General features: G+C 38.3%; 1 protein-coding gene across 1 annotated transcript; it reads left to right on the top strand.

Annotated features, from left to right (window-relative positions):
• The first annotated feature begins 37 nt into the window (after positions 1 to 37).
• LOC122764770 (ectonucleotide pyrophosphatase/phosphodiesterase family member 2-like) lies at positions 38 to 22,659 on the top strand. Its single transcript, XM_044018700.1, has 21 exons — positions 38 to 579; positions 675 to 772; positions 1,791 to 1,870; positions 2,043 to 2,162; positions 3,267 to 3,322; positions 4,437 to 4,502; positions 4,733 to 4,805; positions 5,199 to 5,307; positions 5,381 to 5,506; positions 5,598 to 5,629; positions 5,731 to 5,858; positions 8,412 to 8,490; positions 8,614 to 8,701; positions 8,784 to 8,956; positions 9,037 to 9,097; positions 9,721 to 9,860; positions 11,663 to 11,804; positions 12,258 to 12,335; positions 13,762 to 13,894; positions 15,976 to 16,129; positions 20,977 to 22,659. The coding sequence occupies exons 2-21, from the start codon at positions 697 to 699 to the stop codon at positions 21,145 to 21,147; spliced, it is 2,085 nt and encodes a 694-aa protein (XP_043874635.1). The 5' UTR covers positions 38 to 579; positions 675 to 696; the 3' UTR covers positions 21,148 to 22,659.
• Positions 22,660 to 24,107: the final 1,448 nt, after the last annotated feature.

The following is a 24,107-nucleotide window of genomic DNA, read 5'->3' as shown; positions in this document are numbered from 1 at the left end:
ATAGACTGAAGATAGACTGAAAATAGACTGAAGATACAGAAGATAGACTGAAGATAGACTGAAGACAGACAGGAGATAGACTGTAGATAGACTGAAGATACACTGAAAATAGACTGAAGATAGACAGAAGATAGACGCCGGTGGAAGCAGAACCATGAAGCACTTTGTAGGCTAGCATCAGTGATTTGAATGTTAGTGTAGGCAGAGGAGCGCAATGAACAGAGGGGGAACATGAAGACCCGGCCCACCATCGCGTTCTGGACCATCTGTAGTGGTTTCACAGTGCAGGTCAGGAGGCCTGCTTGAGAAAACTCATGCACATGGGGAGAACATGCAAACTCCATGCAGAAAGGCCATCGTTCTAACCAGGTCGTGAATCCTGGTGTTAACAACAACATCAACAGTGTGGCCCGGAAAATCAGAGTTCCCACTACAAATGGAAGGCACCAGGAGTCTCAACAGAAGATGAACCGTTGTTGAGAGCAGGTGATAACACTGTCTTCTTCTCTCCTTCTGAGGCGAGTCTTCATGGGTGCAGGGCGACTGCGAGGAGATCAAAAGTGCTGAATGTCCTGTAGGGTGAGTTGGAGACAAGGTCAGACCCTCGGTGATGTCGTCCGTGGCTTTGTGTTGTCATCAGTGACTTGTGTTCTTGTCGTCCTCTCGCTCCTCAGCTTCATCCGTCCTCCGCTCATCATGTTATCTGTCGACGGCTTCAGAGCGTCCTACATGAAGAAGGGGAAGTCCGTCATTCCCAACTTAATGAAGCTAAGTACGTATTTGAGTTTGTTTTCTTTATGTAGCGTCATGTTTTACTTAAGCTCTATTCAGACGGGATTAGGTTTTACATGACGAGGTGAAGCAGTAATTATTACCAGAGCTTCTCAGTGATTTTAGTCCCATCTGAATTTTCCAAGACCACGTAAATTAAGATTACTGGACAATGACAACCTGGGGTAAAAAGGTCCCAGGGTGAATAGACCAGCAGTAAATATTCCGTCATTTCCTGGTTACAAGAAGTTATCCGCAAACTTTCAAGCATGGATCGAGGCACTATGTTGATGTGTGTCTTCACATGTGATATCAAGAAGCAGCAGGTGACGGCAGTGCATACATCGAATGCTACTCGGTGTCCGGGAAGTCGGGGTGAAGTTGTTTGTGCCAGGTCCGGGATCACCGGGTTTTGCTACCCCCCTTTGCCCTCCTGCGTCTGGGCCCTTGTCAGCGCCCCGGGTTACCTGGTGGGATGGCAGAACATGTACCCTGGGGGGTCACCCACCACGGGAGTGCACCGAAGCTGGTCGTAGCGGCAGGTCCACATCTGGGCCCAGTAAAGAACTTCTGTGACAGACAGATTTTCCCTCGATTTACCTCCCAATTATGGGTGTTTTACTGAAATGTCTTATCCTGTGCAAAGTGACCATTAGTATTCCAGTTGTCCGACCATGTAAAGTTAATCCCGTCCAAATAGAACAAGCTGGTCTGATGTTTACTCGGTCAAGCAGTCGTTTCCTCTTCCTTGCTTCCTAAGACAACAGTTTTCTAAAATAACGCTATCGTTGACTGAATCTTATCGCTGTAGTGTTGCAAGCAATTGGTGTTTATCGCGAGACCCGAGACTCTATGAGACCTCCTGATTCTGACAACCATTAACAGACAGTAGGCGGGCACTCACTCTGAAGCTGTTAGATTTTGGTGAAAATCCTGCGTAGTTCTGCGTTAAATGAACACAAACGTGGTCGCACAACTTGGGTTTGACCACGCGAACTTACAGTTTGTCTTTGTTTCAGGATCGTGTGGTACGTCAGCGCCGTACATGCGACCGGTCTACCCGTCAAAGACCTTCCCAAACCTGTACACGTTAGCCACAGTGAGTTTATCAGTCAGAGCGGCAGCAGGTACAGTAACACAGGGCAGTTCATGTGTAACGTACTGTGTTTGTAGGCTAAGCAAATGCACGTTTGCCAACAGCTGTTTAAAAATGTCCGTACCGATCTGATCACATCATGACATGTTTTAACATGTTTATCTTTTGTCTGTAGGGTCTTTATCCCGAGTCCCACGGGATTGTGGGTAACACGATGCACGACCCGGTGTTTAACGCCACCTTCAGTCTGCGCACCAGAGAGAAACTGAAACACCGCTGGTGGTTCGGGCAGCCGGTGAGTAAAGTGCGGACAGTGTGGACTGAAGTCAGTTCAAACTCCATCAGGGAGGTTTTTACACTGCAAAAAAATCCTGAGGAGAAACAAGACAGATATTATTGAAATGGATTTAAAGTTTTCAGAAAAATAATTTGTCATTAGCTTTAAGCTAATTTTGGTAGAATATTTAAAACTAGCTTGTGCTGTCATGAGTCAGCAGATTTGCACTGGAACTTTTCCTGACATGATGAAGTCTGATATAAAGTCATAAAATTAAAGTTGTATAAAGTGGAACACCCAAAGCTAGCTAGGTTAACTACCAGACTAATGGGCTGTATGCAAATTACTGGCAGCTAATTTTAGCATGCTAATTCTTCAGTGCACTGCAGAAAGTCGTCAAAGAAATGTGCCAAATTAATTCATTTAATTTAATTCAAATGTTCTTGTTTTTAATTGGTTTTTTTGTAGCTTTAGTTTCTTAAAAAGCACTGTTCTGTCTTCATGTTTTTAAAGAGCAAAAAAGTATATAAATAATTCAATTATTTCTAAATTAATTGAGATATTTCTGTTTTGGTTTTTTTACATGAATAATAGAATTTATTTCTACAACATTCAATTTATTTTTCTTGTTCATGTGTTCATAATAAACACATGAACAAGATAAAGTCTCAGACTTGATTGGTTATAAATTGTTTTTGAACTTTAGTGAATTAATACATGAACACGTGCAGGTAGAAATATAGACATATACACAAATTCATGAATAATTATTATAAATTAAAACATTTAAAATTATGGAAATGACTTTCTACACACTGCGATGGACTGGCGAACTGTCCAGGGTGTACCCCACCTATCGCCCGATGTACCTGAGACTGGCACAGAACCTCCCGCGAGCCTCTGGTGGAGGATAAAGCGGTAGATGATGACTGAGTGACTGACTTTCTACACATTCAGTAAATCATCTACACATATTATATATTATATACATTTCAAATGATTTGAAATGATGATTTATTTTTTTTACCAAATTGCAATAAATCATTGTGTTTTTGTTTTTTTAAAGTTAAATCTACAGTTCTATGAATGTGTTTTGTGTGATTTTCTGTGTGTGTGTCACAGATCTGGATCACGGCAGAGAAACAAGGAGTGAAGCCCAGCACTTTCTTCTGGCCTTGGTACTTAAGTTAGTACTGGAAAATTTTTCAAAAGCTTTAAATTAAGACGTTAAAACGACACATGTGAGACTGGGCTTAAACAAATAACCACTCAATAAGTAACCAATCATTATACATATATATATGTATATATATGTGTATACATATATATGTATATGTGTATATATATATATATATATATATACATATATATGTGTGTATACAGGTATGTGTGTATATATATATATATATCTATATACATATATATGTGTATATGTATATATGTATATATACATGAGCTAAAACTCTACGTCATTTGGAAAAAGGGATTTTTTTTCAAACGGGGAGTTTTTTTAAAAAGCTCGTTCACAGCATGACCTCATGATCACAAGGACAGCAGAGACAGACGGACAAAGGACACAGGCGTAGGACAATAGTCGTACACACACACACACACACACACACACTTGTGTGTTTGTTGTGTTTGTGTGTGAATGTTCATCAGTGTTTGAGCAGAGTGAGCGCTCTGTTTTTAAACAATCTTTCTTCATTCAACCGCCTTCAGTGTCGTCGTTGTTGTTGTTTTCTTTATTTTTCCTTTGTTTATGATTATAATGATGATCATACATCTTAATTAAGATCAATATTACAATCAATAAAATAAACTAGTACAAATTGTAGCAGGGTTACGATAAACTCAGGCAAGTTTGTTCATTTATGAAAGCGTGTAAATCGCCAAATTCCAAATGGCCGACTTCCTGTTGAGTTGAGGCCATGGTTACAGTGGACTTTTTTGTTCGTCTTGGTCGATAACATCATCCCACCTAGTTTTGGGAAATTTGGAACTCAATTTTGCCTCTGTTTTCACCTTAGGCGGGCGCTATATATAGAGCCCTTTTTCGCCAGACCTAACCTCCATGCCAAGTTTCAAGAATGTTCATGCTTGTTAACCTCCTCAAAAATGACCAAAAAAATCATGGAATGGGTTAAACAATAGCCGTTTGGGCCCCTGCCATTTGTGGCTCGGGCCCTAATTCAAGAATAGAATGAAGAAGTGTAAAGAGTCAGTTTCAGGTGTGTTTACAGACGTCTCATATGTAAAAGCATCTGTCACCACGTGTTTGCTTGTTTCCAGGGTGATTCCTTTAGAGCGGCGGATCCTGACCATCCTGCAGTGGCTTCATCTGCCTGATGACCAGAGGTGTGTGCGTGTGTGTGTGTGTGTGTGTGTGTGTGCGTGTGTGTGTGTGTGTGTGTGTGTGGGTGATCTGAGGTGAACAAGCTCAGCAAAGTGCTTTTTATCTTGTTTACTCATCACGGTGACCTCAGAGAACTCTCACACCTGAATCAATTTTTTCATGTGACCTCAGAGTCGACCTCATGATGACAGTGTGTGTGTGTGTGTGTGTGTGTGTGTGTGTGTATGTGTAGGCCGTACGTCTTTGCTGTCCACTCAGAGCAGCCGGACACCTACGGACACCGGCTGGGTCCACTCAGCAGTGAGGTGAGACTCACACCTTGTGAGGACCATATTAACCACAGGATGTGAGGACATTACGTCCCCTCTAAAGATGCTTCTTTACCAGTTCAGACTTGGTTTGAGGGTTAGTTTTGGTGCAGGTGTCTTTATCTCACTGTGAGACAGAAACTGAAGTTTGTAAACCACTCACTCTTCCACACCAAACCTCATAGAGAAAATCATTAAGTTCTAGTGTCTTATTTATTGAGTTTGGCATTTAAAATCCTTTGTTCAGATTTATGTCAGTGACACAAAGTGACCACACGGGGCAGCAGTAGAGCAGCAGCTCCAGCTAAAATCACTGATTTTGTCTATGAGGTTTGGTGTGGGAGAGTGAACGGTCTTCAGTTTCCTGTTTGACACTCGTCTTTGACACAGCTGGACAATCCTCTGAGTGAGCTGGACAACATCATCGGTCAGCTGATGAACGGCCTGAAGCAGATGAACCTGCATCGATGCGTCAACGTCATCATTGTCGGAGACCACGGTATGACCTTTAATCTGCAGTTTCAGTCACGTGTGGACAGAATGGACAGAGCAGTGTCTCGTCTTTGTCTCAGGGATGGAGGAGGCCCACTGTGAAAGGACGGAGTTCCTCAGCAGCTACCCCGTCAACATAGACGAGATCATGCTGATCCCCGGCTCCCTGGGCAGAATACGACCACGCGACTCCAAATCCAGCACATGTAGAGCGACCGTCGCCTTGAGGTTTCAGACATTTCTGTCTTTCATGTTCATGTTCATGTTCTCACAGACGCTCCTACCTTGTGTTTGCAGATGACCCCAAAGTGGTGGTGACTAACCTGACTGTAAGTACTCAACCAGCTTGACTCAGTGTCAGTGTTTGTCTGCGTGGGACCCTGGGTCAGAGGTCACGGCAGGTCGTTCACCTGGATTTCTGTTGTTTCAGTGCAAAATGGCGACTCAGCACTTCAGGCCTTACCTGAAGCAGCATTTACCAAAGAGGCTTCACTACGCCAACAACCGCCGCATCGAGGACGTCCACCTGCTGATGGAGAGGAAGTGGCACATCGCCAAGTATGACATCATCACAGCACCACCAGAGAGGGAATGACTGAATTTAAAATAATGACTTAGTATCTCATAATAATGACTTAGTATCTCATAATGACTTAGTATCTCATAATAATGACTTGGTATCACATAATAATGACTTAGTATCTCAAAATAATGACTTAGTATCACATAATGACTTAGTATCACATAATAATGACTTAGTATCTCATAATAATGACTTAGTATCTCATAATAATGACTTAGTATCTCATAATAATGACTTAGTATCTCATAATGACTTAGTATCACATAATAATGACTTAGTATCTCAAAATAATGACAGTACATAATGACTTAGTATCACATAATAATGACTTAGTATCTCATAATAATGACTTAGTATCTCATAATAACTTAGTATCTCATAATACTTAGATACATAATAATGACTTATCTCATAATAATGACTTAGTATAGTATCTCATAATAATGACTTAGTATCTCATAATAATGACTTAGTATCTCATATAATGACTTAGTATCTCATATAATGACTTATATCTCAAAATAATGACTTAGTATCACATAGACTATCTCATAATGGCTTGGTATCTCATAATAATGACTTGGTATCACATAATAATGACTTAATAATGACTTAGTATCTCATAATGACTTAGTAATAATAGTATCTCATAACTTGAGTATCTCATAATAATGACTTAGTATCTCATAATGATGACTTAGTATCACGCAAATAGTTAGTTTCTCATAATAATGACTTAGTATCTCATAATGACTTAGTATAGTATCTCATAATGACTTAGAATCTCATAATAATGACTTAGTTCTCATAATGACTTAGTATAGTGACTCATAATGACTTAGTATCTCATAATATTGACTTAGTATCTCATATAATGACTTAGTATCTCATAATAATGACTTAGTATCTCATAATGACTTAGTATCTCATAATAATGACTTATTTCTCATAATAATGACTTAGTATCTCATAATAACTTAGTATCTCATAATTACTTAGAATCACATAATAATGACTTAGTATCTCATAATAATGACTTAGTATCTCATAATAACTTAGTATCTCATACTAAGAATCACATAATAATGACTTAGTATCTCATAATAATGACTTAGTATCTCATAATAATGACTTAGTATCTCATCTTAGTATCTCATAATGACTTAGTATCTCATGACTTAGTATCTCATGACTAGACTTAGTATCTAATGACTTAGTATCTCATAATATGACTTAGTATCACATAATAATGACTTCTTAGTATCTCATAATAATGACTTAGTATCTCATAATAATAACTTAGATCTCATAATAATCTCATAATGACTTAGTATCTCATAATAATGACTTAGTATTCTCATAATAATGACTTAGTATCTCATAATGACTTAGTATCTCATAAGTAATAATAATGACTTAGTATCTCATAATGACTTAGTTAGTATCTCATAATGACTTAGTATCTCATAATAATGACTTAGTATCTCATAATAATGACTTAGTATCTCATAATAATGACTTAGTATCTCATAATACTTAGTGACTTAGTCTCATAATATGACTTGGTATAGTATCTCATAATGACTTAGTATCTCATAATAATGACTTAGTATCTCATAATAATGACTTAGTATAGTATCTCATAATGACTTAGTATCTCATATCTCATAATGATCTTAGTATCTCATAATAATGACTTGGTATCTCATAATATTATGACTTAGTATGTCATAATAGACTTAGTATCTCATAATGACTTAGTATCTCACAATGACTTAGTATACATAATGACTTAGTATCTCATAATATTGACTTAGTATCACATCTTAATATTGACTTTATAATGACTTATATCTCTTAGTATCACATAATGACTTAGTATCTCATAATAATGACTTAGTATCTCATAATATTGACTTAGTATCTCATAATAATGACTTAGTATCTCATAATAATGACTTAGTATCTCATAATAATGACTTATCAATAATGACTTATCTCATAACTTAGTATCTCATAATAATGACTTAGTATCTCATGACTTAGTATCACCTTAGTATCTCATAACTTACTTGACTATAGACTATCTCATACATATTGACTTAGTATCACATAATAATGACTTATATCTCATAATAATGACTTAGTATCTCATAATAATGACATCTCATAATGACTTAGTATGTCATAATAATGACTTAGTATCTCAAAATAATGACTTAGTATCTCATAATAATGACTTAGTATCTCATTATAATGACTTACTATCTTAAGATAATGACTTAGTATCACATAATGACTTAGTATCTCATAATAATGACTTAGTATCTCATAATAATGACTTGGTATCTTATAATAACTTAGTATATCATAATGACTTAGTATCTCAAAATAATGACTTAGTATCTCAAAATAATGACTTAGTATCTCAAAATAATGACAGTATCTCATAATTATGACCAACATTTTTCTGTATGTGCTGTGTAAATGAAACTTTTACTCAAAGACAAATATGTGTTTTTTTTTAGGAAAATGCCCGAAAAACTGAGGACACGTTGTGGTTTCTTTGGTGACCACGGCTTTGACAACAAGATAAACAGCATGAGGGTAAATTATATTCTATATATATATGAATATATATATATATATATATATATATGTGTGTGTATATATATGTATATATATGTATATACATGTATAACTTTGTTGTTGTTTCGGCTCACCCTGCAGACTATCTTTGTGGGCCACGGACCGAGCTTCAAGTTCCAGAAGACAGTGCCAGAGTTTGATAACATCGAGTTATACAACGTTATGTGTGGTGAGAATTGTTCATTTCCCATTTTTTTAACGATTGATCAGTTACACAAAACAAAAACAGGATGTTGTGAAATGTCGCTCAGACTTGTTGGGGTTGACGCCGGCACCGAACAACGGGACGCACGGCAGCCTGAACGACCTGCTGCGAGAGCCGCCTCACCAGCCCAGCATGCCCAAGGAGGTGACCCCGCCCACGCCGGCCTCCGATCCCGAGGTCACAGTGACACATGACCTCGGCTGCAGCTGCGACGAAGAGGTCAGTCTGTGAAGAGAGATGCGAAAAAAGGACATGAGATGTGAGAAGAAATAATCCCACGGTGTTTTTGTTTGTTTCAGAACAAAGTGGAGGAAACGATCGAAGCCTTCAGTCCTTCACCTGACGCCGGTTACAGCTACAGTACGTTGGTTTCAGCTTTGACCGTTTAACCAGGGAAATAAAATAATAAATTAAATTAAATCATTGGAAATTAAAACAAAAACTAAATCACAAAAACCAACAAAATAAATTATAGAAATAAATAATTTTTTTAAATCAAGCAGACAAAGAATGTTTCATCTGTCTTTTCATGTTGTGATCAACTGTGTGGAATGCAGCACTGAGATCCAGTAGTACCAACACTGAAGTCTTTGATGCATCAGTATTAAGACGTATGTCATTTAACACCTTAATAAGTGCAGTTTCAGTGCTGTGGTGTGGTCCAAAACCTGACTGGAAAGCATTGAAGAGATTGTTTAGGGTCATGAAAGAGTGAATTTGTTGATAAACAACTCTCTCAATGATCTTTGACAAAAATGCAAGGTTTGATATGGGTCTGTAGTTTTTAGTATTTATTAATGAAGCATCCAGATTAGGCTTTTTCAAAAGAGTCTTGATCACTGCAGGAGATTGTCCTGATGGAAGAGAAGTATTTACTATCATTAATAATGAGATAATAACTCATAATAATGACTTAGTATCTCAGTAATGACATCTTAAAAATCTTATGATGTTGCGTGTGTGTGTGTGTGTGTTGAACGCAGACACCACCCACCTGCCCTTTGGTCGTCCCGCTGTGATGTTTGACACCAGCTACACGTTGCTCCATCATGTGGAGTTCATCAGTGGTTACAGTAAGGAGCTGGCGATGCCTCTGTGGACGTCATTCACACTGCCACGACAGGTGAAACATCACTGACTGTTGTTATTGACTGTCATCATGGTGTGTTCCATTTATGTTGGTGCTCGGAAGTGTGTATCATGTATAACATGATTTTGAAATGCCCTCATTCTAACGTGTATAACGTAATTTTATCACGTACGGCGTCATTCTAACGTGTATAACGTAATTTTATCGCGGTATAACGTACACGACGGCGCCATTCTAACGTGTATAACGTTTTATCACGCGGGCGTCATTCTAACGTGTATAACGTATTTTATCACGCGGCGCCATTCTAGCGGTATAACGTAATTTTATCACGCACGGCATCATTCTAACGATTATAACGTGATTTTATAAATGATTTTATTTTATCGCATACGGCGGATTCTGAGCATATAGCGGATTTTATCGTATGGCGTGATTTTATCGTATCGCGTATGCGCGCGCTGGCGCCATTCTAACGAGTATAACGTAATTTTAACGTATGACGTGATTTTATTGCGTACGCCGTCATTCGAACGTGTATAACGGATTTTATTGCATTACATGATTTTATCGCGTCGCCATTCGCGTCCATTCGGCGCCATTCGCATAACGTGATTTTATCGCACGCTGCGCATTCGCGGTATAATGTGATTTTAACTAGCGCCATTCTAAGTATAACGTGATTTATTGGCGACGGCGCCATTCTAACGTGTATAACATAATTTTATCGCATACGGCGTCATTCTGACGTGTATAACATGATTTATCGTATGACGTGATTTTATTGCGTACGTCGTCATTCGAACGTGTATAACGGATTTTATTGCATGACGTGATTTGATCGGCGCATTCTAACGGTATAGCGGATTTTATTGGCGCATTCTAACGTGTATAGCGTGATTTGATCGCATTCTAACGGTATAACGCGGCGCATTCGGTATAACGTGATTATTGGCGATTCTAACGGTATAGCGTGATTTTATCCATTCGCCGGATTTTATTGCGCTGGCGTCATTCAGCGGTATATTTATTGCATGATGTGTGATTTGATCGCTATCGCGGCGCCATTCTAACGGTATAACGTGATTTTATGCGGTGCGTCGGCGTCATTCTAACGGTATAGCGTGATTTTATTGCGCGCGGATTCGAACGTGTATAACGGATTTTATTGCATGATTTGATTTGCCGCGGCGTCATTCTAACGTGGTATAACGTGATTTGATATTGACGTGGGGCGGCATTCAGCGTTAACGCGTGATTTGATCACGACGGCGCCATTCGCGTATATACGCGGATTTGATTGTGTACGGCGGCGTTCATTTATATAACGTGATTTGATCGGCCATTCTAGCACGCCGGATTTGATACTGCGGCGTCATTCTAGCGGTATAACGTGATTTTATTGCGCACGCGCCATTCAGCGTGTATACGTGATTTGATCGGCGGCGCTATGTGTATAGCGGATTTGACGCTAATTAGTGAACGCGGTGTTTATGTCGCGCGAGAACGTGTATAACGTGATTTGATCGCGTACGGCGTCATTCTAACGTGTATAACGTGATTTGATCGCGAACGTGTGTGTTGGGCGTGAGTGAACGTGTGTTTATGTCGCGGCAGAACACGAGAACACTCGGTGAACACGCGTGTTTTACAGGAACACATGAGCGCTGGTGTTGGGCGTGAGTGAACGTGTGTTTATGTCGCGGCAGAACACGAGAACACTCTGTGAACACGCGTGTTTTACAGGAACACATGAGCGCTGGCTGCTCACACACTCACTTTATTAGCAGGTTGTGTTGAACTGTGTCCACCTCTCGCCCTCTCATGTCTCTCAGGAGGACATGACCCCTGTTCCTGAGGTGTCCATGGGGGTCCAGTGTGTCAGAGTGGACTCCAGGTTGTCGGCGGGTCACAGTCAGAGCTGCAGCAGCTACAGTCAGAACAGCCTCTTCACCTACGGCTTCCTGTTCCCACCAGGTAAACATCAGGTCAACACGTGTCCATGGAGACGGTGGACACAGCAGATGTCTCTAAAGGTGTATTCTTGCCATTTAAAGAAACAATCCTGAAAGAAACAAATATGAGACACCGAGGCTCACTCTAAGTGACACACACACACACACACACACACACAGGAGTTGTTGATCCACTGCTGCCTCCATCGCTAAGTTCAAATGTCTTATTTTGTAAAATTCGGTTTCAAATTCTTCATTCTGATTGACCTCAGTCACACAAAGTGACCACACGAGGCAGCAGTGGATCAACAACTCCTGTGTGTTCGTCAGTGATTTTAACATCAATGATCCTGTCCTTGAACTTTCCTTGCTTGCCTGTCTGTGATGTTTCCATGGCGACAGTCTTTATATGATTCCCACATTCCTAATTCATTCATAACAGATAATAATCTTCTGTGTGTTGTTTTGTTGACAGAGCTGGCGTCGTCTCCAGAGTCCAGATACGACGCTTCACTCATCACCAACACGGTGCCGATGTACCCGGCCTTCAAGAGTGAGTCCCAGCGTCTGAAAACAGATGCTTGTGAAAAATTTGACATGTTTTACTTGAAGAGAAGATGACAGGTGACTATATTAACATATATTAATATATTAACATGTTTATCTCACTGTCAGACAGACCCTTCCAACAGGAAACTGAAGTGTGTAAACCACTCACTCTCCCACACCAAAGTCCACAGAGAAAATCAGTGATTTTAGCATCACACACACACTGCTGCCTCCATCACTAAGTTCAAATGTCTTCGCTCAGATTGACCTCAGTGACACAAAGTGACCACACGAGGCAGCAGTGGAGCAGCAGCTCCTGTGTTTGGTGTGGGAGCGTGAGTGGTTTACACACTTCAGTCTCACAGTGAGATGAAGACGTGACAGATGGAGGTAGAGAGTTCAGAATGTGGAGGAGTGAAGAACGACGACGTCTTCTTACTGGAAACAGATAAACCTTCGTTTTATTTTGAAACTTTCTTAATGAAGGTGAGCAGCGCGATAAAAGAGAAACAAATATTTAATAAAGAATTTAAAGATAGTGAACACATAACAATACAAAGTCTCCACAGCACCTGACACACACACACACACATGCACTGAGGCCCATAAAGAAGGACACTGTAGTGAAGTAACACGGTTCTTTTTTCGAGGAGGGTCAGAGGTGTGTGTGTGTGTGCGTGTGTGTGTGTGTGTGTGTCTGTGCGTGCGTGTGTGCGTGTGTGTGTTTGCTGCGTCGTCCTTTTTCTGACACACGAGACAAAGGACAGAGACGAGGACGAGCTAGTACTATTGTCTCTGCAGAGAGGACAGAACACACTGTGTCTGAATCTCTCCAGATTGGTGTGTGTGTGTGTGTGTGTGTGTGTGTGTGTGTGTGTCTCATGTTAACAACAACATTGAGATTCACTGATGATGAGCAAATACCAGTTCAAGGGATAGTTCAAGGGTTTATTTTAAGTTTGGTTGTATGTTTTTTAACCACTTAACAAAAGACTCACATCATTTCTACGTCACATGATCACGTCACGTCAGACTTTTCCAACAGGAAACTGAAGTGTGTAAACCACTCACTCTCCCACACCAAAGTCCATAGAGAAAATCTGTGATTTTAGCTGCTGGTCCTCTGATGCCTCGTGTGCTCACTTTGTGTCACTGAAGTAAAAATTGATTTTCAAAGCCGAATTCACAAAAATCAGACATTAGAACTTAGTGATGGAGGCAGCAGTGGATCAACAACTCGTGTGTGTGTGTGTGTGTGTGTGAGACGTTACAATCACTGATTTTCTCTATGAGGTTTGGTGTGGGAGAAAAACACTTCAAAGAAAGTCTGACATGAGAACCAGATGTTTCCAGACACAGATGCAGCAGGTGTCACGTTTGCAGATCAATAACATCAATGAGTTATTGATCAGAACGCTCGCTGTGTGCAGGGATGTGGAGTTACCTGCAGGGGACGCTGCTGAGGCGCTACGCGGAGGAGAACAACGGCGTCAACGTCCTCACCGGGCCGCTCTTTGATTTCAACTACGACGGCCTCCGTGACACCACTGAGACCATACTAGAGTAAGGGTCAAAGGTCAAACACACAGAAGTTCAGGTCAAAGGTCAAGGTCTAAATGCCCTCACCAAGCATAATTTTAATATTTTGATATTAAAAATTCTTAAATATTCAAGAAACATTTGTGGACGTGAGCTGCTCAGACAGTTTCAGGATGTTCCATTAGTGGACACTAGGTGGCAGTCGTGTGTGAGCAAACAGTGACTTAGTGAATAAACTCAATATAAATCAATGATTTCAGTTCAACGATTCAATCAAGATCTAAAGCTGAAAAATGACAGAAAGTAGAAAATATTCACATTTAAGAAGCTGAAAAATGACAGAAAGTAGAAAATATTCACATTTAAGAAGCTGAAAAATGACAGAAAGTAGAAAATATTCACATTTAAGAAGTTGAAAAATGTCAGAAAGTAGAAAATATTCACATTTAAGATGATGAAAGATCACAGAAAAATGAAGAAACTAGAAAATATTCACATTTAAGAAGCTGAAAAATGACAGAAACTAAAAATATTCACATTTAAGAAGCTGAAAAACAGAAACTAGAAAATATTCACATTTAAGAAGCTGAAAAATGACAGAAACTAAGAAAATATTCACATTTAAGAGGCTGAAAAATCAGAGAAAGTAGAAAATATTCACATTTAAGAAGCTGAAAATGAAAACTAGAAAATAGATTTAAAGCTGAAAATCTAGAAAATATTCACATTTAAGAAGCTGAAAATGACAGAAACTAGAAAAATATTCACATTTAAGAAGCTGAAAAATGAGAGAAACTAAAAATATTCACATTTAAGAAGCTGAAAAATGACAGAAACTAAAAAATATTCACATTTAAGAAGCTGAAAAATGACAGAAACTAGAAAATATTCACATTTAAGAAGCTGAAAAATGAGAGTAGAAAAATATTCACATTTAAAGCTGAAAATGAAAAGAAAATATTCACATTTAAGAAGCTGAAATGACAGAAAGTAAAAATATTCACATTTAAAGCTGAAAATGACAGAAAGTAAAAATATTCACATTTAAGAAGCTGAAAATCGGAAAACTAAAAATATTCACATTTAAGAAGCTGAAAAATGAGAGAAACTAAAAAATATTCACATTTAAGAAGCTGAAAATGACAGAAAGTAAAAATATTCACATTTAAGAAGCTGAATATTCACACAGAAAAAATGAAAAAAAGAAATATTCACATTTAAGAAGCTGAAAATGACAGAAAGTAGAAAATATTCACATTTAAGAAGCTGAAAAATGACAGAAAGTAGAAAATATTCACATTTAAGAAGCTGAAAAATGACAGAAAGTAGAAAATATTCACATTTAAGAAGCTGAAAAATCAGACTAAAAAAATATTCACATTTAAGAAGCTGAAAATGACAGAAAAGTAGAAATATTACATTTCTAAGAAGCTGAAAAGAGACGGAAAGTAGAAAATATTCAAATTTAAGAAAATGACGGGAAGTTCAATCTTTCAGCATTTAAGAAGCTGAAAATGGACAGAAAGTAGAAAATATTCACATTTAAGAAGCTGAAAATGACAGAAAGTAGAAAAAAATAAGAAGCAGAAAAAATGTAGAAAATAAAAATGAGAAAGTAGAAAATATTATTCACATTTAAGAAAAATGACAGAAAGTGAAAAATATTCACATTTAAGAAGCTGAAAAATGACAGAATGTAGAAAATATTCACATTTAAGAAGCTGAAAAATGTGTGCCAATCCCAGCTGACATAGGGTGAAAATTTACCTAATCCCCACATTGCATGTTTTTGGACTGTGGGAGGAAGCCGGAGAAACCCACGCACACACGGGGAGAACATGCAAACTCCATGCAGAAAGGCCCTTGTTCCTTCTCGCTGCAAGGCAAGAGTGTTAACCACTACTCCACTGTGTGACCCTATGACAGAAAATGGTTTAAATTATTATAAATAAAACACTATTATGAAAATAGTTGATGATTAATTTAGTACTCGATTAATAATGGCTGCAGCTGTAGTTTTTAAAGAATTTTTATGTCAATAACCATAACAAACGAAATTCCGGGTCAAATAGAAGTTGGTGAATTGATGTCTGAACTCCGCCCAGGTTTTCACCGGATGCTCCACCCATTCCCACCCACTTCTACACGGTGGTGACGAGCTGCGCGGAGCAGAACCAGACGGTGGAGGATTGTGACGGGGCGCTCAGCGTCTTCTCCTTCCTGCTGCCGCACAGACCCGACAACAGCGAAGCCTGTAACGTGAGTCCACCAGCAGTGGCCACTTTGCTTTTGGTTTCTTTTCTCTGCGAAGACTTACAAAGAAAACTGTGAGGACATTTAAAATGAGAGAATCTTGAAAGATTTAACTTGATTCTCTGATGTGGATTTGAAGGGTGAGTCCAGATCTTTGAAGCTGGGTCCCTGCGACTCTGCACCTGGCTTATGGGGACTCTTGTGATCAGGGGGACCATCCTGGTATTCAGCCATGTCAGCCAACCTGAAACGTTGATAATATCTTTAGAACACGTTCAATTCAATTTTATTTGTATAGCACCAAATCATAACATACTGTAGGTCATCTCAGGTCTGTACATAGACAACATCAAGGAGAGCAGAGAAACACAAGAGTTCACACAATGAGCAAACACTAGGCACCTACTAAAATCAAACTCAGTTTAGGTCTATGACATCTTTAAGAACACGTTCACGTCTTGATCTGACTGTTAGACAGAATCTGAAGTTTATAAAGCACTCACTCTCCCACACCAAAGTCCAGAGAGAAAATCAGTGATTTTAGCATCACACACACAGGAGTTGTTGATCCACTGCTGCCTCCATCACTAAGTTGAAATGTCTTATTTTGTCTATTCGGCTTTTAAAATCTTGCATTTGGATTGACTTCAGTGACACAAAGTGACCACACGAGGCAGCAGAGGACCAGCAGCTCCTGTGTCCCCGCAGCTAAAATCATTGATTTTCTCTATGAGGTTTGGTGTGGTGATGAATAAAATGATTTTAGCTATTTAACAAAAGACCTACCTACTAAAATCTAAGTCAGTTTAGGTCTATGACATCTTTAAGAACACGTTCACGTCTTGATCTGACTGTTAGACAGAATCTGAAGTTTATAAACCACTCACTCTCCCACACCAAAGTCCAGAGAGAGAATCAGTGGTTTTAACATCACACACACAGGAGTTGTTGATCCACTGCTAAAATCAGATGTTTCCTGATGTCTCTGTTGGCAGCCATATATCTCAGCAGCAGGGGGCGCTCACAGCTCAGTCAGTGCTGACTGTACACTGCTACCACACACAGGAATAGTTGAATCGTTGGATTTTTTAAGAAACATTTGGAAGCTGACTCACGTGTGTGAAATAAGAAAAGGCCAAACATGTTAATCATGTTCTGTGGTGACTCATCACTGTGTGTAAAGTCATGTGATTGATGAGTATCTTTGTTCCTCGCGCTCAGTCATGCGCTGTTTAAAGAGCGTGTTTATGAAATGTTTCGGTCACAGAGCCACTCCGCTTTTCCATGAGATTGAACATGGTCAAGAATAAGAAATGCCAGTATTGCAGGATAAGTGTGCCAGGTGCTTGCATCACTGGAAGTCCTAATGCACTTTTTATAAAATTGAACCCTTAAATTGCCAAGTTTTTATCTGATACGCCTTCATTTTATGACATTTTATTTATTTATTTATTTATTTCATAAAGTTCTCACATTATTACACCTACAGCACCAAAGTGTGCTCATATAAATTATTCATATCATTTTTTTTCTTTTTTAAATTTAATCAGTCATCATCAAACATTAATGAATTTTGTTTGCCAACTTTTTGTCTTGATGCATCAAAAATAGTGATTTCAATGAGTGAACATTTTTGTCCATAGGTGTGTCATTGTGAGTATTTTAGTTTGCATCGTTTACAGTAGAAACAAATAAAGCACTTAAAAATACACAACCTGGACAACTATACACAACAATTCTAAAATATTCTCCAAATTAAAGTGTGTTTAAGGGTTAAAACAATGACCTCTGAAAGTTCACAGCGAAATCATGCTTCGTTTTATTCCAGGATGAATCCACATTTGACCTCTTGTGACCTCTTCTAACTTGTCATGTCATGTCATTTAGCAGACGCTAAATGACGGTCTTAACCACTGAGCCACTCCACCCTAACTGAGTCATGTTATTTAACGGGAGCACCCCCTTCTAAGGAGGTGCTTGTGTTCTGTAAACATGGACATAACTCAGCACGTCTTCATCGCAGGGATGAAAACAAATGAACATATGAGTCAGAGACAGTTTTGGCAAATAAAACGTGGACATTAGAGGACAGAAGGAATGTAAACACCTGAGTTTCTGCTCCAAAAACAAAAACAAAAAAGCTTCACTTCACATTTTTCTTGATTTGAAGACGTCACCAGAGTAGAAGTAAATCTGCACGTACCAAGTGATGCTTTGGCTTTTGGATGATTTTTTTTACCAGTCCGTCAGCTGCGGGGGAACCCACTCAGAGTTTATTCAACTCCTCTGAAACACGTTCGTTCAGTTTCTGGGTTAACAGAATGTTTTTGGAAAACACCTTTGTCACGCTGCTGTTTTTTGACCGACTGTGAAGCAACAATCATGTTATCGCGCTGATTGTCACGCTGATATCACGCTGATATCACGTCTGTCTCCAGTTGAAAAGTCTTTGACTGAATCCCCAAAAAACAAGAAGGAAAGGGGCAAATAAAAGGTCACGCAGGGAATGAATGAATGAATGAATGGAGCATTTTCCATGACACAATTCTAACTCCACTCAGTTTGGTATCACTCACGTCGTTTTCCATGAATTCATTGCTCCTCCTCAATGTGGGCGGAGTCATCACAGCAAGGCTGTGTGAAGCTGCAGTGACACAATTTTTGTATAGCACCATTCTTACTCAAGACAATTCATAGTAAGTACAAATAATAATATACAATAATAAACACTGAACAGATGAAGCATCTGTCAACTTAAAATTAATAAAACATTGGAATGTAATTTAAAATCATTAAAATTTAAGTTTTCAATTAAATTCAATTTAAAGTGATTCAAATTGGCAATATCAGAAAGCTGCAGTAAACAATAATGTTTTCAACCCTGATTTATACAAGCTGACAGTTTGTGTTCAGGTGTTCCACAGGTGAGGGCCGAGAGAAGCTGCTTGGTTCTGAACCTGGAGATGCTGAGTAAACCTGTCCTTGATGACCTGAGGGGACACAAACACACAAACAAGTGACTCTGTCTGACACAGTCACTGACAGCTGGCTTTCAGCAGTGCTGTCTCTAAATACACCAGACTCCTCTGTTGCATATTGACATTTTACACATTTGAAGATGAACGCATGTTTTCAGGATTTTTAAGTCTTTTGAACTTTGAGCTACAGTTGGACATTGTTGCCTTTGATTCGTGTGTCGGACATCGCGCTCATGACTCTTCAGTGACGACACTCTCAGACCAATCAGTGGGATTAGGAATCATAAGTAAATTTAGGAATTATAAATTTTGGAATTGTAACTAGGTTTTGGAATTATAAGTAGATTTTGGAATTGTAACTAGGTTTTGGAATTATAAGTAGATTCCATCTGACACAGTCACTGAACTGAAATACTGCTGAATGGGTTCAGACTCCTCTGTGAAAAGAGGAAAAAGTTCTGTGTTGAACTCATGACTGTTGATTAATCACGTCCTGTTATGGCTCGTTATGGTTAGTGACTGGGATGAAAGGCTCCGTGACTGTGTGCGGTTGACCCTGTGACAGATCGTTCTCATCCATGAGTGTTTATCGGCTCATGTGGAAACACGGTGTCATCCATGTGTCCACGTTTACACGTTTGAGCAGCCGAAGCCCAGAAACTTAGATGTTATCCATCTAATGCAAGAAACAAACCTAAAAACTGACAATAAAATACTGTAAAGAAATTATAAAACCAACACAAATAAACAAGTTGTACAATAGAACAGGTGAACTCAATGTCTCATACTCATTACTGTACTTTAAATAACAGGGTATTGTTAATCCAATACAACTTTATTTATAAGGCACTTTGAAAGCAACTACATCTGAATCTAAAAATCATTACTGTAAGTGCACTGTACAAAAAACAACAACAATATTGATTTGCAGCCTGGAGTGGTGTGTGTGTGGCTCACGGAAGCACCCGCTGCTCGGAGTGATACGTGCTTTCGAGTCTCCAAACACCACAAAAGTCGCTAGTCGCTTTTGACAAAAGAAATCGCCATGAGGATGATTTCATTAAAATTCTAAAATCACATAAAAGCGTTTTTTTTTTGTATTTATGACATGTTTAAATTTGGAATAAGAAATTCAACATTTTTAAGATTTATAATTCTATTCCGATTTATTTTATTTTTATTTTAGTTCCTTTATATTTTATATTATTACATTATGTAAACAAATAAAATAAAAATAAAAATAAAATAATATAAGTATAATAAAATATAGATAAAGGATAAATAAATAGAAATACATTTTAAAAATAATAAATGAGTCATTTAAAAGACCATTTGCGTATTAGAAACAATAAAACCCTTTAAGTTGTTATAAATAGAAAATTTCCCTTGTGTGGGATCAGTAAAGTCTAAATATAATCTAAAATGAAGAAGAAATCTGAAACTAAAGCCAAAGATAATTTTAACATGAAAACCTGTTATGTATATAACCTGATCTAATCTAATCTGTTTACAATCCTCTAGTTTAATCTGTTTAACATCATCTAATCTGTAAATAACAATGAGGAAACTTGCAGAAAATTCAGAAACCTTTGCCCTCACTACTGTGTGAACTGTCATCAGCCCTTTCACACGGTCACACGGTCACGTGGTCACACGGTCACGCGGTCACATGGTCACACGGTCACGTGGTCATATCACACTCTGACATTTTGCCCCGAGAAGATAAAAACTTGACCAAATGTGACGACCTTAGGCAGAAGATGAGTTTCATCTTTGATATTTAAAAATTTCACCTGCACAGTGAGGAAGTTTAAACCGTGTTAAAAATAAATGCACTTTTGTGTTTTGAGTACTTCCTGTCTGTGTGTTCTGCAGAGCGCCGAGGACGAGTCCCTGTGGGTTGAAGACCTGCTGAAGCTCCACACCGCCCGAGTCCGAGATGTGGAGATCCTGACGGGTCTGGACCTTTACCGATCCAACAATCTGACCTACACCAGCGTCCTGAGCCTGAAAACCCACCTGCACACTTTTGAGAGTGACGACTAGATACACACACACACACACACACACGTAGAGGATATAGCCGTTGTTGTTTTTCTTTTGTTGAAGTCCTGTGTCTTCACCACGTGTTCACGACTTGCTCCTGAGGAACTGCCCGGGACGTTCTTGGAAAGACTGAAGCACATTTTTGAGTTTTGAAAAGATCCAGAGAGGTGGTGAATGCTGAAAGATTGAAACAGGAATATTTAGTATTATCTATATATGAAACCTGAGAGAGAAGAAGCTCGCGCCAGAGTAAAGCAGGATTTCTTTGTCTAACAACTCTCATAAATGCAGTAGAAAAACTTCATCCTCGTTCACAAGTAAAGGACTGTACCAGTGTTTTAGCTCCATAATTATTGATATTACGTCACTCAACTGCATATTTTTACTGACCATTTATTGCATGTGTAGCATTGATAAAAAACATGATGTTAACTTTCTAATTTAGTTTAGTCTTTGTAGCTTAATAATATAACGGATCATGGCCAGGAATCTGCTTAGTGAGAACTTACGGCTAATCTTTTCTCTTAGCTTAGCTTAGCACAAATGGGGACTGGAAACAGCTAGCACTTTTCAAAATTCAACATGTTACATCTCACTTGTTTAACTGGGCAGAACCATGTTAGTATGTGTCCCCCTCCCCCCCAATTTCTCTGTATTTGTGTTCAGCCACGCTAAGTCAAGCATCTCCGCACACATGTCATATTAATAACTCTCATTTAAATTTACAAGAAAATAGTATTTCCCAGACTCAAATTCAGTTTTGTGCCACCATTTTTAGATCTATAGCTCCAAAACGTAACTCCAAAAAATATATTGGGTTTTTTCTCTGCCATTCTTATGCTACATGCCTGCTAGCATGATTTTATGTTAGCCTAAGTGTGTTTTCGTCTCAACTTCTCCACAAGTGATGAGAAGCTAGGCTAACTGCTACAGACTATGGTCCAAAACACTGTTGAGACTGACTTTAGCTCGTGGCTTTAAGAGTCTCAATACATGCCAGCTAGCTTATATGCTAAATGAAACAATTTCCCACAAGTGTGAAGTACAGTACATTGTACTTCACAAACAAAATATAATTCAAGTTTATTTTAAATTTCAAAGTATCTGATAAATCTGCAGCCACTTTCACTAAATTGAGTGAAATTTGAAAAAATGGCCAAAATTTTCGAATTCTGTACTTAAAATTAGTAAATGTTTTGTTGTTGAAAATCAATTTTTTGCAGTGTTTAGACATCGTAGTACTTTGTAGTACTCCAGCCGGACAATACGACCAAAGAATTAGCAGATAGCGATAATTATTGTGATAGAGGTTTTTGATCCTGATTCAAAGTTATTAAAAACGCTTACTTGAGGTTTGAAATGACAGGAAAAAGAAACTTCTTATGAACCTACAATTGAACACCTATATCCATTTAAACTTTATTATTAATACAATGAACGTGAAGAAATGTATATTTTGCCATTCCCTTAAACAAAAATCTGTCATCATTCAAATAAATCTTTTTTCTCTCACTCATGAATTCAGGCTCATATTTATTTTTGCCACATAAATACAGAATGTGACTCACACTCTCATGACAAACGCCAAGAAACACTGTTCCAAATAAACAACGAGTTATAATAAATTAACACGCAGAGACGCAGAGGAAGATAGTGTGCAGCACGAACTTGTGTTGAGTGTGTGTTGAGTTCAGAGTCTGTGAACGCAAAGGTTTCTCCAGCAGCACGTCCCACTTCACCAAGTATGAAAATATCCTCTGAAAACAGGAAGTGAATTAGCAGTTAATATGAACTGAACTGAACACAACAGTAGCAGCACTCGCAGTAACAGCTCCGTCCGCGACGACTGTAGCGAGATCAAAACTGATCCACGTCGATTTCATTTTTAAAATCTCCTGTTTTTCACATTTCTTTTCTCATAACATGAGTGAAGATCATCATGTGTTCACCCTAACAAACTTAACCATAATCTTAGTGTCATTCATTACTATGATATACTGATGATATCACATTTACAGTTCCATAGTACACTGCAAAAACTGCCCCAGTAAATGGTCACAGTGACTTTAAGTAAATGTTTAAGTAATTAGCAGCCAGGCAGAAGATGAAGCCATGTTTATTCCTGTTGCCCTTCAAAATAAAAGTCGTGGTAATTAAAATAACGTACGACTGGGGACACAGCAACAACAGTGTTACTATATTTATATATATATACATATATATGGATATATATATATGTGTATATATCCATATATATATATATATATGTATATATATATATATATATATATGTATATATCTCAAACAGTCATATATTTTGAGGACATTTTGCCACTGGCCTCGGGTCCCTGCGACGTGACTTTGCACCTGTCTCACAGGGACACTTGTGTTCAGGGGGACACTGACAGCTACTGAAAGTTATTCTGGATAAAATGGGGAAAAAGCACGCAGGACATTTTCTGGTCCTTTTATGTTTAAAATAAGCATTTAAAAAAAGTCCAGATGGGCATTTTGAGGCTTTGGTGTTAAAGAGATAACAAATCATGGACTTTTAAGTTTTGATTAACTCAGTTTTTCCTTGTGTCTCCACTGGCACACACGTGTCAGAGATTCATGAAACCACACACAACTTTCCATTTAACAAGCTCATTGAACATTTATACACAAGTGTCTGTAAGTGTAAATCACACAGTAAAAGTGCACTTAAACATGTTGTGAAACAGTTTTACAGACAAACTCCCAGTAAAAGACTAAAATGACCTTGTGACTGGGAACATTCTGAACAAAATGATGGGATGTTTAGTTCCTGACAATCAACCGATGATAATAACTGTCGGCAGGAAACAGAAGAACATATAGTAACACATAAACGTGTTTGTCAGTCAGTGAAACTTTATTCACACAGCACAGGTGACAAAAACCATGAAGGTTAAAATTAAACACATATGTGTTGTGGATGC

This window comes from Solea senegalensis, unplaced genomic scaffold (genome assembly GCF_019176455.1).
Source record: "Solea senegalensis isolate Sse05_10M unplaced genomic scaffold, IFAPA_SoseM_1 scf7180000017656, whole genome shotgun sequence".
Taxonomy (NCBI): Eukaryota; Metazoa; Chordata; class Actinopteri; order Pleuronectiformes; family Soleidae; genus Solea; species Solea senegalensis.
Note: the sequence above shows the minus strand (reverse complement) of the source record. Positions and strands in the feature narration are given on the sequence as shown.